General features: G+C 36.4%; 1 protein-coding gene across 1 annotated transcript; it reads right to left on the bottom strand.

The window, feature by feature from the left end:
• Positions 1–2218: 2218 nt before the first annotated feature.
• Positions 2219–15544, bottom strand: LOC135716053 (coiled-coil domain-containing protein 42 homolog). The gene is made up of 6 exons (XM_065238903.1): positions 15426–15544; positions 15113–15359; positions 14921–15049; positions 14514–14592; positions 5959–6098; positions 2219–2714 (listed from the first exon to the last, which is right to left on the bottom strand). Exons 1-6 carry the CDS (start codon positions 15536–15538, stop codon positions 2361–2363), a joined length of 1062 nt encoding a protein of 353 aa, XP_065094975.1. The 5' UTR covers positions 15539–15544; the 3' UTR covers positions 2219–2360.
• Between the last annotated feature and the right edge of the window lie 1174 nt (positions 15545–16718).

The following is a 16718-nucleotide window of genomic DNA, read 5'->3' as shown; positions in this document are numbered from 1 at the left end:
TGGCCTTGAGACTTGAGATCTGGCCTTCATAAGACCCCCTTCTGTCTCGCAAAATCAAAATCAAAATAATGATCGAGGTTGGTAAAAACTTAAAAGGCACCAAAGGTGGTACAAATAAAAGCAAAAACTCCTCTGAATGCTAATAAATGAAACCGATGAATGACTGACTATTTTACGAGAAATCGAGGAAGTAATATTGAATAGTAGTAGTAAAGAGTGATTTGCGGTAGAACAGTCGTTTTGTTTGCGCTCTCGTCGTCTTCAAATTCGCTCATAAGGAAATCATCTTCGCTGTCTTCATCCGAGAAGGAATATACCTAGTTGATATCGTTGTTTTCTTCAAAACTGCATCGTATTGATCTAAATAAAAGAAAAGAGAAAACAAAATCGCCACTCGATCAAGCCAAATTCAAAGGTAGTATCTATGTGATGTAGCATTCCAAAAGTTTTGAGCCAAATAATGGAAATTAATTTTTTACATTTTTGTAACTATTAGACTCAATTATTTAAAAGAAACAATTCATATTTTATACTATAATTCTAAACTACATAATTATTTAATTTTGGCTAGTAGTTAAATCAAAACAAACTTTGGTTCGCTACATCACAACTGGCATCACTAGTGTGCATCTTTCAAAATGTAAAGATACAGACAAGCCCTGGGACCTGGTTGCAGTTAAGCAATCCTCAAGGTTATGCCAATGCCCAGGGTACAACGAAATTGACCAAGTTGGTCATGATAGTTTAACATAAAGCACAGTCAATGCTAATTTATGTTAAAATTTGAAATTTTTTGAACCTTATTGAAAGATTGTGTAATTTTAAAGAACCTTGAACAAAATTTAAGACTTTACAGTAGTTACCTCATTTTCGATCCTGTGGTCGTGAGTTTCCTGTAATTCCTGGATCAAAGGATCACAATGCTCCAGATTAGCGGTGGGTAAACCGTGTTACCATCGACAATCCGACAAGATACTTAATTCTGACTTATGCCCGAAAATTGTAAACGTTCGATTTAAATGTTCAAAACCATAGGATTTTTTGATCTAGATAAAAATAATTTAGTTCGGTTTCGCACTGGGTTGGAACTGGTAAGATATATGATTGACCTATTAAAAAAATATTTCTCATTTATCTTCTTTCAGGTCATTTCGTTTTCAACTAGTTGTACAAGAGAGGTTATCGCATTATCGCTTACATGAATATAGAAAAATAAGATGCAACAACTGAACTATGAACCGAAGTGATCGGACGCTATATTTATTGATTTGTTGATATATTTTTCATTAAATTTAAAATGTTTTTGTCACTTTCAACGAGACTATAATAAACAAAAAAGATAATGTCCATCTCTAAAGCGATCTTACTCAATCCAACTACCTATGTAGCAAACATCGTTGATAAATAAATAAGCTAATAGTGAAGTTAAATAAAAAATCCTCAAGAAATTTGTTTTGCAACATTCATCGTTAGATTAACAGCTACTACAGAAAGTTTACTGTAAATATGGAAAAGCGTATGTAATCCTCCAAATTCTATATATACATATATGAAGACAATGTAGGTATCTCCGGTGGTGCAAATAATAATTAAAAAAAAACAGTTCCCTGCAATCAGCATAAACATTAAAACAAAAATTCGATTACAATGTGTATTTTTGATTTTTTTAACAAAATTATTCAAAATCAAATGAGTTTAAAACAACATCATCAGTATTTTTGTTCCTGTTCTTGAATTTATGTTACATAAAATTTATGTTATTTTAATTGGACCGTATCACATTTCAACGCTGTTTGCTAGTCATTTTCGCTATCTTTCTCAATTTGGTACTAAACTATTAAAATATTAAATTTGTTTTTCTATAAACAATTATAAATTGCATTCCTTTTATTATAAATAGCATCGTTGATGAGAAATGGCTTTATATTCTAGAAATGATGTTTCGTTTCTGAAAATCATATAGCATAGCTAGTATTTGCCCAAAACCCATACTCAAAATGAAAGTAGTTGAAACTTAAGTCACAATAGTTTGCAAAGATCCAAATGTACAGATAATACTAACGTTTTTTTGATTTCCATTTCGGATGGGTCTAAATTTTATATTTTTTGTTCAAAAGGCCTTCAACGGTGCAAAATAATTTTTGGAAATCATAACTAATGATTTTTGAAAGCTAAGTTCAAATCAAAGATATACCTACCACAGATGAGGAGAACATTTAGTATATCATATATTTATCTAAAGATTACAAATATATGAACTAATCGTATTATCTTGCGGAACTGAAGTAAAGCTATAATAAAATATATATATATATATAAATGATTCAATGACAAAAAAGCAGTATTGTTTGATTAAGGTGTTAAATTCCGAAAGCCTTCGGTTTCTTCGTTGCAGGAAAAATGATGGGTTTGGCCTTGACTGAACCCTTCTCTGCCGCCAAACTCATGTTTTCCTTTGCCAATTTCTTGACAGCAAGAGTATGAATTTGCTGCATAATTCCTGCCTCTTCCTTGATAAAGTCCAACTGCTTTTCAACATCTCCACGTAAAAAAATTGGCTGTTCCCCGCGTCGTTTGCGAATCAAACTGTACAAATGATAAATCGCATCAAGCATGCAGTTGGTTTTCATCTCGTTTGCTGCCATGTAGTTTTTTGCCGTTGTTATAGACTTTTCCCATTTCAAGCACTCTTCCCATGCGTGTACGTATCGTCCCTGAAAAAAAGTAATAACTATTATAGATACCTACAAACTAAAGAGCCTGAATTTATAAAGATTATTACATGTCGTCAAAATTGGAACACTGGATTATTCCAATCGAGTAAAAGACCTGTCAAATGGATAAGATGTCGCCTCTTTATACAATTCAGTCCTTTACTAAAAACCTCTAAGCTGGGGCAATAAGGTGATAAAAAAATATCGCTTCCCGTGCAGGAGAAAATAACTAATTAATAGGCTTTGACTATATGTTTTTAGTATTACTTCTACGTGAAGTCAACGATTTACATAGTTGAAGATGCTAATTTCAAATAACAGACTGTAGTGGTAATTTTTATACGATAGATGGAGTAGATGAAAGCATAGAGTTGATAGTTCCGTAGTTATCTATCGTATAAAAATTACCACTACAGTCTGTGATTTGAAATTAGCATCTTCAACTAATTAATAGGGTATTTGATCTAATTTCCGTCCACTAAGCACAACCCGCGCTTTACCTCTCTTTTCTGAACGAGTTTAAACAAAGATGACTTCTACACCGAAAATAGTTTTCATGTAGCTTCCATTGCAAACGCACATGATTTTCATCCATAATCAAAATTAATGGAATTCATCTGAATTTCACATAACATTTATGCGATCAAATTAATATTATATGATTTTTCATATAAATTTCATCGTCCTCATAATATTCATGTGATTTTGTGGTGGGATTTGCAGCTATGTGATCACAGGAAAGCTATGTGACATTCACATGGATTTCATCCATTAGATATGTGATAAATTTTTTGAGTGTAAATTTATTCACCTTTCCATACGTACCGTTAGATTTGAAAAAGAGTCACAAATTGTTGAGATATTGTTTAAAATCTAATAGGGTTAACTACCCCATTCCCGGCCTATTAAGCACAACCCGTACTTAGTCTTTCTTAATCTAGCGTAGTTTAGCGCCAAACGGAATGTTATTATAACTTATGGCTTCTAAATTTATTTACCTTTCCGTACGTACCATAAGATAAGAGAAACAAATTGTTGAGATATTGTTAAAAGTCTAACACTGCTTCTTGACGCCAAACTCGGCCTACAGATTCTAAATTCGGCCTAACGCATTGAAACGCATTCAAACGCCATTGAATTCCCTTCGGCCTATCGGATGAAGATAAAAATTGATTCGGTTGGAGCGCTTCTTTTGTTTTTGAGAAAAATGGGTGTAAACATTCATATCACGCGCTCTCATTGATTTCGTTCGGTAGCTTTTGAACTAAAGCAGCGTACCAAACGCATAATTGACTTTTTAACTCTGAAACAATGAATTTATGTGATGTTTTCTGATCGATAGACCCAAAGATTTTTTTCGTCCTACGGATAAACGTATACGTATTTCTATAGAAAAAGGGGATTCGCTACGAGCGCTTCTTTTGTTTTGAGAACAATGAGCGTAAATATTCATACAATGCGCTCTAACAGGATTTATGTTATAGCTAATGAACTAACGGATCGGAACAAACTTATTATTGATTTGTGCACTGTGAAATCATTGATCGATAGAACGGAAATAGGCGATTACGACGAAGTAGCGCTCTACCCTAACTAATTCTGGTCGGATACCAAAATTTGGTGTTGATCAGCATGACATAAGAGGTAAAATACCAAAGAATAATACCAATACCAAAAAATTGCATGCAAAATTCTTTGCAAATAACAAAAAGTGATATTTTGATACCACAAAAATGCCATACTGCATTGGCATAATTTGGTATTGTGGGATTTTTTTGTTGGTAGGTATTTTACCTTTTATGTCAGGCTCATCCATACCAATTTAAGTTATCGAGATATTCGTTCCTGCTCGGCTTTGGAAGGTGTGATCAGAAAAGCGGAGTACACGAGTAGTACCTATGATTCTCAGGAAGTTCGTTCTTGGCTTCGGAACTTTGAGACAATGCGATGAAGATGAAGAGTGAAATTGTCAACTATAGAAGTAAACGGCGAGCTACACGGTGGTGCCCTTATCGGTAAAAATCTAAGTGTGCGCGTTTGGACCTTTACCGTATGTAGAATTTGTTGAGAATTTCATTTAAATTCAACGTAAATTGTAGAAGCTCAGCAAACTTTTTTAGAAGTTAAAGAACTTCATAGAAGCTTAGTGAGTATGGTAGAAGTTTAGCATGTTCTTCAGAACTGTAGGCTTTGATTTGGGAAATTTGTTACGCTTAGATCTTTAAAAAAAATCTTTGAAAAGATTCAAAGTTAGTACTGAAGTTTGGAGGTCATGGTCTCAATAGAATTGAGAGAACTTGGAAAAAATGTGGAACTTGGAAGTGTGGAAACTTGTATAAGCTGAGAAAATTTTCAGGAAGTAAAGCAAAGGAAACTTTGTAGACAGTCAAGGATCATTAAAGCAATTTTCCGCCCTCCATGTTTTTTTTTGGTGGCTAATGACACCTTCGGCTAATTGTATTGTACAGTGAACAAGAAATCTCGGCGCTGCAATGTTCATTCAGTTATTCTTAATCAAGTAGAATCTATATACCTATATAAAAATTAATTTCTGTCTGTCTGATTCTTATAGACTCGGAAACTACTGAACCGATCGGCGTGAAAATTTGTATGCAGGGTTTTTTTTTGGCAGGGAAAGGTTTGGCCCATAGGCTCCCATACAAATGAAACAGAAATTTCTACATAACTCGAGAACTAATCAAGCAAATAGAGCCAAATTTGGCATGTGGAGGTCATAGGGGGTAGCCCCTTAGATAAGAGGGGGGGGGGGGCTACGTACAATATAGCATGCTTTTTTTTTTAATTTGCGCATAGACTCAAGCTAATATTGAACCCCGAAATTTATTTTCGAAGCGTCAAATTTAAGTGAAAAAATTCTAAATGGAACACAGGTTTTTTACTCATACGGTTCAAAAGTTACAGAAGATTTTCGGTGTGCCACGAGGGGGACGACTCTATCTACGATGCGGAAACGATTTTCTTTTAGTGTGGTTAGCTGCGCGCACGCTGAGTAGATAGAAAGAAGATTTATGACAATTCTGAGGATTTCCTGCAAGAAGATGATGCACGATGAAAGTAGATGCGAGAAATGAAAGAAGATTTTTAGTAGATTGGTTTGCTAGAGTGAGATTTTTCGAGCATCCAGATTTGAGATTTAGATGTGACGCCCCCCCTCGGTGTGCCATCGGTTCATCGGTGGTGCCATTATTATCGAATACATCCTTTAATTTAACGATGAACGTACCTGCAACTCTGAAAGATCGTTGTTTAAGCCTGTAACTATATGCAACGCTTCTTTTGTAGATTCCAACAGACTATCCCGTATTTTTTCTATTTCTTGAATTTTCTGTTGCTCTATCTCAGAAATTTCTACCTGTGCAAGAACTAGAAAGATATAATAGAAAAAAAATAGTTATTTAGGTTAATTATACAGTTTGTAGTTTCTACATTCAACTACTGAAGTTGTTATGTGGCGTTCCAACATGGAATCAACATGCGAGTGTGCGTAGTGCCGATTTTTTGCATATGATAGTGTACAGTGGTCCAGGATGGGAATGCATCAGGAAAGTAGCCCTAGAACCTTTGTTTTAATGTTAAACGACTGTTCATAAACTACGTTGACTGTTTTTAGAGGTTTTTGATTCCACCTTCCGGTGCTTAGTCAATAGTTAATACAAACTTTTGTAGATTTATATGGACCGTAGACAATGAAAGTCATATTCGAGAAACTTTTAAAGCTTCTTAAACACTGATCACGACAAGGACATGCTTGTTAATTGTTGTCAAAACAACTACATGTTAATTGTTTTCAGCGTTATGACAACTAGAACCAAAGTTAAAGCGGTATAAGTGAAATTAAAAAAAAAAAAAAGAAATCCATAGTTGTTCGCCATAATCTCCATACAAACTTCAAACCATTTGCACGACCATCTTCATCAATCTTTATCATTTTTTGCCCAGGCTCACATTTTAGAGATATTAGAAATCAATGAGAAATCAATTGTAGGGATATTAGAAATCAATGAGAAATCAATTGTAGGGATATTAGAAATCAATGAGAGAGCCAATTTAAAATTGTTAGTTTCAACCGGTTGGTAAAACCTGGGTATTGCGGAGTCGACCGATTTTATTTTGCAAGCCAATGGAAAACTGCTTGAAAATTTGATTTGTTCTTTCTCAGTTGATTCCCGCCTGAAGCTCTGAGCCAGGAGTACTCGAGCCCCCATGACTCTATCAAAGTTTGTTTACATACATGTTTCGCCAAAGTATGTTTTACTGTAATTGAAAACTCAGCTGCCTCATAAAAACTATGCTGGTTTTTATACTTTCATCACTAAGCCTGTTGGTTTTTATCTTTGAGCTTAAAATTAAGAATGTGTTATGAAAAAGTATAGAACATTTTTATGAGATTACAATGCTTGACGGTAGATAAGAACAGTAACTGCATTTGCTGCTTGTGAATGTTTGGCTCCCGCTTGACAGTTCACACTGGCTCCCAAGTGACAAGCACCTTGAGTGAGTCCGCAGTACTCAAGGTAAAACCATAGAGGTAACTCTAAGACCAGAAGGTCCCGAAGAAACGAGCTCAACTTTTCGGCTAAGCTCTGGTACTCTCTTCGGTCCCAAGCTAATCGATACACCCCTCGAAGCATAGGAAAATCCACAGACAAACAGACGTAACTCTTCATTGTGTATCTTCGTTCACGCATTTAACGGTTGATTTGAATATTATCAGCTCCGCGAACTACTCGCCGCAGCGCTGGCATCGGATCACTTTGACGTTTCTATACATTCTATAGAACTTTTATGCAATATTGATTGCGAGTTAGCGAGCAAGCTTCTTTTCCGCGATAAGCCCGAGAGATGTCGTTACTGAGGTCCTATGTTTTCAAGAAAAACTTTTTCAAAGAGTTACGTCTGTTTGTCTGTGGAAATTCCGTAAATCCCTCATATAATATCTGTCAAACTTTCATAGCGAATCAAAACAAACATAGTGTAGAACTAGAATTTTGACTAGAATGGGGTACGTTAATCGATGTACTTGGGACCGATAGGCTAGTCAAGTGTGAGCCAAATTAAAATCGTTAGTTTCCACCTGTTTGTTGAGTCGAGCTTCAGAATCAGAATGCTGTTTATTAGCCTTTTATATTGCATAATTGCTATTTATTTGAGCGTTTATTTCACTGTCCCTGGGTGATTGATTCCTACACACTAAGATTTTTTTACAGGAGTCAGTATTTTTTTACTGGGTTTTTGAATTGCTGAAAAAGTCGGTAAAAATTCAAATGACCGTTATCCGTAAGGAATCAATGAAATCGACCAATTTTATTTTCTATCATTTAATGGGGTTTACAAAACTATGTATGTACAAGTTCAGAACAAATTTTCTCATTAATAAATTTTCCACAGATTTTTAAACTTTTACCGAACAGTTCCGTAATTCAAAAACTCGGTAAAACCGTACTGACTCGATTAGTGTGTATGACTGAGTTTATTTCTGGGAATGGTATATTACTATTTGCAAGTTTATGATTTGTATGGGAATGGTATACAACAAAAGGTTCTAAGTTGTTCTGCATTTTTTGGGCAATACTGAGTAATCTTTGAATTTCAACCATCATTTAAATAGTTACTGATGGCTTAAAAAAAAAAAATCTAAAGTTCTCCCGCAAATAAAGATCTGATCTTATCCATCATTTAAATATGCGACACAATTATTGGGGACCTCAATACAAATCGAACTAGCAGTGAGGAGCAGGTAGTTATAAAGTTGACCCACTCTAATGATTACTTCATTCGAGATTTGTCCCCGTCTCTTTTGAACATGGCTAAACTTTTGTTCAAATTTACCATTTTCAAGAAGCTGTTTGAAATTTTAAGAAAAAAATATTACAGTCATACCTCGATAAAAGACAACCTCGATATAATGTAACTTATGAAAAATCTGAATATTAAGAAAATATATACACACAAACCAAAAATCTATTACAATGAATGTTAGTTCCGTTTCCTATCATCCTCTGTTCATGAACATCGCAACGAATGTTAGAAATTGACCATGCAGGCGATGCAATGGTTTTTTTGTCTTTTTTATTTCGTGTTCTATCTACGCTTTCGACTATACCAGTAAGCTTGTAGAACGACGCACATTGTAGAACATTGTAGAACGACGCACACACTTGCCTCGAATCTCTCCAGTAGAAAAAGCATACGAAGTCGAGTATGCGAGAAAATGGGCGCTTCGTGTTTGCTTTTAGGCTATCCATATTCAAAAGCATGGAGAGAGCTGTGGAGAAAGCACAGATCTGATAATCGCAACGTTCGTAGTTCGAGTCCAGTCGGAAATCTGTTTCCTATTTTTTTTGACATAACTAATTTCACTCACTAATACACTCTACATTTTTCGGTCTCCAATTTTCTTGCATTGGACCGTAGCTAGGTATATCGCATCCTCGGTTCATGCGGTCTCCACTAACATCCTCTGATGATGCATCCCACATAATTGTAAGCGAATCTAACATCCCCCGGTGTATATTTTCAGAAACTAGGTCTGAGGACGTAAAAATATGTTTAGGTTGTATTTTAATCGTTTTGGGTTCTAATTGACATCCTTGCAAAGAAACATAAAACTGATAAAACTCAACGACTTTTTTAAAAACAATTTATTTCACTGAATCGAATTTGCACAGAAAAGTTTAATGAACCTGCAAGGAGAACAAAATTGGCAATCGTTATATTTGCTGGTTAAACGTGATTTATTCTTTTACGCGTTGGTCCAACCTAAAGAAAAAAAATATGTGTCAAAAACAAAACAAATAGAAAGATGCAGAGAACTCTACGACCTCTTATAAGTTTCACAGGATTTTTGAGGTTTCTTAGTGGGAAGGGTAAGGCCATACGTTCGGTAAACGTTGCTGGCAGATTTACGATAGCATTGGTTATGTTATATTTATATGACAAAATAAAGTAAATGCTTGTGTGAGTGGGGGTTATTTAGAGAGTCGAAGTGACTTTTGTCACTAGTAAAGTGAGAAAAGTCACGTCGTGGTGACGTGACTCTCCATTTGATTTGCACCAGGGTTACTTCCACTCACTTCGCTATAAAAAAATGTTTTTTGAATTTATGGAATCATTGGATAATGGTATTTTGTACTCGTCAGATACAAGAAGCGGTTGTAAAGTATATATTTGACACATAAAACCTGTCAATTTCGCTTTCAGTGCGTCACAATCAGCGAATTTATGACTCGTGAGCGTTCACTCAGAGTGAGCTCCCACGAATCGTAAAATTGGTGATTGTGACGCACTGAAAGAAATACACTCATAGGCAAAATAAAGTGCCCACCCCATCATTTTTGAAATTTCTCTCATTTATTTGGTTCAAATTCAAATAAACACACCGTAGTCTGTTTCGATGTCTTACCTTTATTATTCTTTTAAAGTTACACCTATGGAATACTGAAAATATAAAGTTTTACTTGAAGTAAAAGAAAATCAATTTGGATTGAAAAAGAAAACAGTGACAAAAAAAAGTGCCCACTTCAAAAATCGGTATGTTTTCGATAAGTTTCCATCGGAAAACCCCTCGATTGTTTTTGTTTTGAAAGTTTGACATGTATTGAAGCAAACGGGTGGAACTGGTGCATTTGTACACGTGATCGCATTTGAATCAGTTGAAAAAAATGGAGGACGTAGTGATTTCGAAAGCAATTCCCGTGTGTATCCGAAAATTGGTTGTTCGTGATGTGCAAAACGGTGAATCGCACCGGTCTGTCGCTAGGAAGTACAATATCAGCAAAACAGCGGTCGGGAAAATTCTGCAGAAAATGAAATCGTTCGGATCAGTGGTGGATCGCCCTGGCAGAGGCAGGATGCGCAAAACGGATGCGAGAACGGACACCAAGATCATGCGTGAAGTGAAGAAGAACCCGAAGGTAACTGTCCGCGAGATCCAGGAGGCTCTTCAGCTAACAGTTTCCAGTCGAACTGTTCGTCGCCGTCTCGTAGCACAGGGGTTGAACAGCAAAGTTGCTCGGAAGCGCCCATTTATCAGCAAGGCAAACAAAGTCAAACGGCTTAAGTTTGCTAAGGAGCATGCTGATAAGCCCCTAGAGTTCTGGAAAACGGTTCTCTGGACGGACGAATCAAAATTCGAACTGTTCAACCGGAAGCGACGGGTTCGTGTGTGGTGTAGATCGGGTGAGGAGCTTCAGGAGCGCCACATACAAGGCACGGTGAAGCATGGAGGAGGAAATGTGATGGTCTGGGGGTGCTTTTCGTGGGGTGGAGTGGGAAGCCTGGTGAAAATCGACGGGATAATGACGGCAGATTCCTACATCGACATCCTGCGGGAAAATCTGGAAGTTTCGCTGATCCAGACGGGCCTTGAGGAGAAATTCGTATTCCAGCAGGACAACGATCCGAAGCATACTGCCAAGAAGACTAAGTCTTTCTTCCGGTCATGTCGAATTAAACCACTGGAATGGCCTCCACAAAGCCCGGACCTCAACCCCATCGAGAATTTGTGGGCGATTCTCGATGCCAGGGTTGACAAAACTGGTGTTACCAATAAAAATAACTATTTTGAAGCCCTGGAGCGCGCCTGGGAAGAACTAGATCCACAGCACCTGAAGAATCTAGTGGAGAGCATGCCGAAGCGCCTGCAGCTGGTCCTGAAGGCCAAAGGAGGACACATTAACTATTAGGCTGGTATTCTTTTACTTTATTTTATGTTTTCTGGAGTTAAAATGCAGTGGGCACTTTTTTTTGTCACTGTTCTTTTTTACACCCATTTTGATTTTTTTTTCTTCGAGTCAGTCTCTTCTTTTTATCTGGTATTCTATAAGTGAAACTTAAAAAGAATATAAAGAATAAGATATAAAAAATACTACAGTGTATTTACTTTAATTTGAACCAAATAAATGAGAGAAATTCAAAAAATGATGGGGTGGGCACTTTATTTTGCCTATCAGTGTAACAACAGATTTTATGTATCAAACATCTTTTTTACAAACTTTTCTTGTAACTTAACTAGTACTCATTATTCCTGATTTGCACAGTGACAAAAGTCACTTCGACTCTCGGAATGATCCCCAGTGTTTTAATAAATAAAAATGGATAGCTTGCACCAATTTTATGATGTCGAAAGCTGCTTCTTGCTCTATTTGAATTGCTTTATGATAAATTCATGGGATTCCATTGGGTTGGGCTTCTACCCGAGCAAAGCTGGAGATCAAATTGAAATCAAAATTTGCTGTTTTATGTAATTTATTTTTGATACTCCAGTTGATCTCATTTTGGTTGACTTAACGGTTAACACAGCAAAAATGAGAGCAAAATTTTACATTGTTGAAGCAAACGGAAAACTAATCCTGCTTTTAATAAAATCAATTAGATTACTCATTTTGCATTTAGAATGTTTAACTGAATACGGGCCTGGTAAATGGTTAGCATCCATGCTTCTCACGCTGAAAGACTGAAAGAGTCAAATCTCACCCCGGGCAAGTCACGAATGACTTAACATGTGTTAAACAAAACAAATAAACAATAATCATTAGTTCAACAACAGATGAACTTAAATTTTAAACTAGACGTTAACAGCAGAACTTCAAGTTAAGTTGCTTTTATTTAAAAAGTCTTGACTCCATAATGAAAGCACAATATGATATCAGACTTATGTCGCGACATCGGAAAGTGGACGGATCTTGCAAACCTGCGAGATCAGAGGATTTTTTCCAGATTCCGGACAGGACACTCCCTAATCTCAAGAGATTTCAGCGGAGGACCCTTCAGGAAGACCTGTGAATTCTGCCATATTCCTTCGACGGTGGAGCACGTGTTATGCGTATGTCCACAATTCGAGCACTTTCGTTGCCTCCACGGTCTGCCTGCCAGCGTACGGGACACGCTAGCAGACGTGCCCTCAACTCAAGCAGCTGTACCATAGAGGTAACTCTAAGACTAGAAGGTCCCGAAATAACGTGCTCAACTTTTTGGCTCAGCTCTGGTACTCTCTTCGGTCCCAAGCTAATTGATTCACCCCTCGAACCATAGGAAAATCGACTAACCCCTCATTTTAACTGTCAAACTTTCATAGCGAATCAAAACAAACATTGTGTAGTAGTAGATTTTCGACTAGAATGGGGTACGTTAATCGTTTGCTTGGGACCAATAGGCTAGTCAAGTAGTGAGCCAATTTAAAATCGTTAGTTTCGTATTGATTGTTGGCTGTACTGCGCTTTTTGAAGGCGGCGAAGCTATACTGCAGGATTTAGCACCATAGATTCTTTCGGCCGTCTGGACATCCCCGCTGGACGGGGCTCCCAAGGACCACTTACAGTGGACCTATGTTTTTTTTGTTCATTTTATATTTTGTTCTTCTTTTTTGTATCCTTTTAGTCTGTCTTTATCGTATGCTGTTTAGATTATCAAATGTTGAAGTAGCATGATACTCAAGCAATGTGACTGGGGGGACCTCTTTCTAAGGCTTCCCACCCTTTACGGAGATGAACTAGCCTACGGCTGAAAATCTCCTAAATAAAGAAGAAGAAGAAGAAAAACTTATGTCGCGACAATTGAAATGATTTCATTATGATAGGAACTGGTTTGCTTTCGTTTTGTTAACCGAATTGCTCGGGTAGCCAGTTACAAAATTTTCCAGATTTAGCAGACCTTTCTTCATCATTGGCGATTCTTGAAAACTTCAACCGAAACTACCCGAAACACGAAAAACCGGAACAAAATCAAAACGAAAAAACGAGAGAAAAAAAAAACACGTCCGTCTTCGAACATCGGACACATCGATCCTCATGTTCAAAATTCGTAGTTTTATCACATAATATGAAAGTTTATGCCAACTGATCGTGGATAACATTGTTATTGTCGTTTCAGTGAAAATAATTCGATTCATGTGACAGCCACAGCATGCTATTAAAGTTGATAATCTGACGCCAAATGCAAATGTTTCTCTGAATTGGGAATAACTCAAAATTGACGAAAATCCATATTGAATTGATATGCGATTATAGGCAGTGTAGTTAAAAAAACTTAAATTTTTTGCGCCAAAATATGTTCATCAAATTTATATCTTCTTCTTATTATTATTATTATTCTTCTTCTTCTTCTTCTTCTTCGCATTTCAAGCTTATTGCTTATGGCATATTAGCTTATTGCGTGCTCACAACTTAGTGTTCTACTAGATGCACTTCCACAGTTATTAATTGAGAGCTTTCGATGCCTGCTACCATTTTTGCATCGGTATAATTGTGTGGCAAGTACAATCATACTCTATGCCCAGGGAGTCGAGAAATTTTTCAACCCGAAAAATTCCTAGACCGGACCGGGAATCCAACCCAGTCACCTCCAGCATGGTCTTGCTTTGTAGCTGCGCCTTTACCGATTGAGCTAAGGGAGGCCCCGAAATGTCTTCAAAATGTCTTCACAGAAATACAAATGTCTTCAAATCTGGCATCCCTGCTCGCCAACTCACTCTAAATTATCCACGTGGATAGGCCCTTAAGGTTCAATTTACTTTGATGCTTCTTGGAAAATTTCAAAGGCAGTTTTTTCCGACGCATTATTTCAGATTGCAAAAAGCTCGCACTATTCGATTCCTTTTGATATTTTACACAAAATGACGCGAGCTTTTTGCAATCTAAAATAATGCGTCGGAAAAAACTGCTTTTGAAATTTTCCAAAAAGCATCAAAGTAAATTGAACCTTAAGTTGGCCAACATCTATAACGTTCTTATTAAATAATTAAGTGTCGAAAGCTGATAAAATGAAGTATGCACTACTTACGCAATGAATCGCATCGTTTCATTAAATCCTCTAGCGTTCCATACGTATCTGAATGTTCAATAGTTTCTGTGAGCACACTCTGGAACAAATATAAAATAATAGATACTTTTTGTTTCAGTAATTAAATAAACAATGGATGGCTGATTTTTCAGAATGAGGATTAGCTAACCATACTTTGTGTAGCAAAGAATCGTTTACATTTACTTGTATTTGTAGCAAAATCCTTACCGATTTTCATGAATAAATTTCATACTCAATAAAAATAGGAAATGAGTTTTGTTCCTTTGGGGTTAATTAAAAAAATATACCTTTGATAACGTTGACTACATTTCATTGTTATTTTCTTAATGTGTAGACATGGGGCATTCACACATATTGTTAATCAAATTCATCTAAATAGTACTTACTTCAAACGGCTGGTATTTTTCTATCGTATGTTCGTATTTGTTCACAAAGTCCCTCAAAACCGCTAAATCCTTATCCATTTGCTGTATTTTGTTGTGATAGTCCTCTTGCTTCCTTTTCTCGTCTTCCTTCTACAAATTTAACCGTTTTAATTTAATTAAAGTTCTATGCACTGTCACATTTGTCAGTCTTACAGCTTGATAACAGTCGTTTTCTTTCATTTCACAATCTTTTAGGAAGTCATTAACTTCTACAAAGTTTTCCCATAGTATCTGCAGTTGTTTGTCTGCCTCGTTCAGTCGTTTTTCATTCAATTGAAATTGCTCATGGGAATGAGCTCGCATACGGTTCTGTTCTTTAGTAACTTCTTCATACTCTCGATTACTTTGGATCCCTTTTAGTTCAAAGCTCAAACGGGCAACATCCCAGTTTGGCGTTTTTCTGGTAGGGAAAATTATGCCAGGATAAAATTGGTCTGACTAGTCTGTGATTGTTATCTTTACTTACATGTAGTATTGATTCTGTAATTTTGATTCCGTATATAACGTAACTGCCTTTTCTGGATTAAGATCATATTGGCCATAAACGCCTAATTTGGTCGTGGGTTTGACACGGGGCATTGTGGATGATTTTTTCTAATATCCTACGATTTTTCGAATATAAACGTTTAAAGCAGTTTGAATGCTCATCAGCACTCTCTGTTGAAGTAATAATAAACAACTAGAAATGTATCCTTGGTTACCCTTGTTTCGATTTTCTTTCCGCGCATAGCCCACGTGAATACATATAACCACCAAATCCTTAAAGAAAGACATAATGGGTAGAAAGTCATCGCGTATAAATCTACAGTTTGTATTGATTATAAAGGCTCTAATCGTATGATGCATTCGTCTTTAGTTTACACTTGATTTATAGTGTTGAATGTTAAGATGGAAACTAAAGTATTTTACAATTAGAATGTTTCGGTCTAGAAAACTTGAAGTGATAGTGCATAAGCCATAATGACGGCCAATAAATACTCTACAAAGAATCACCACCAATCTAGCCACCAATGGACAGTTTGGCGGTCCACGGTCCATAAAAAAATATTGTAGGGGAGGGAGGAGTCTAAAACCTTTCCACGTGGAATGTAAGATACAGCACACTCAAGTCTTTTTTGCACGGTTTATACGATGATTTTCGAACTAAGGATTTTTTAAATAAAGCGCCAAAAAATTCAGGGTGTTTTCTGAGGAACGGACTTAGCCAAAAACAAATTTGGAAGTATACTTCGAGTGAGTTCACCGGACAATACGGGTACATATTTTCGGAATGGGACCGACGTGTAGAGGCCGGAAATCGATGATTTACGCCATTTTGGAATCCAACCTGGCGAATTCCGGTTTGTGAAAAACTGTCGAATATTCTACAATATGGGTATTTTCGAAACGGGAACGACGTGTAGAAACCAAAAATCGGTGATTCACGCCATTTTGGAATTCCAGATCACGACTGACAAACTGTCAAATAGCCTAAAATATAGATATTTTCGGAACGGGAACGACTTGTAGAGGAAGTGTATCTTTAATCTGTTAAACGCTGTCCAGACTGGAGAGTTAAAACATGTTATAACGGTTGTCAAATAATTGCAACATAGAAATTACCATCAAGATAGCGCTATAACATGTTATAACTCTGTAGTCTGAACAAGGCATTAGTCGATTCAAGTGGATTCTAGTTTTAAAATTTCTATAACTATAAGATGTGTCATCCAACGATGTTCTTTTAAAAAATCTTCCTTTCTTAAAAACCTTAAAATTT

This window comes from Ochlerotatus camptorhynchus, unplaced genomic scaffold (assembly GCF_037179485.1).
Source record: "Ochlerotatus camptorhynchus isolate MF236.1 unplaced genomic scaffold, CSIRO-AGI_Acam_v1.1 ptg001099l, whole genome shotgun sequence".
Classification (NCBI taxonomy): Eukaryota; Metazoa; Arthropoda; class Insecta; order Diptera; family Culicidae; genus Ochlerotatus; species Ochlerotatus camptorhynchus.
This window is presented reverse-complemented; position numbering and strand designations above follow the sequence as displayed.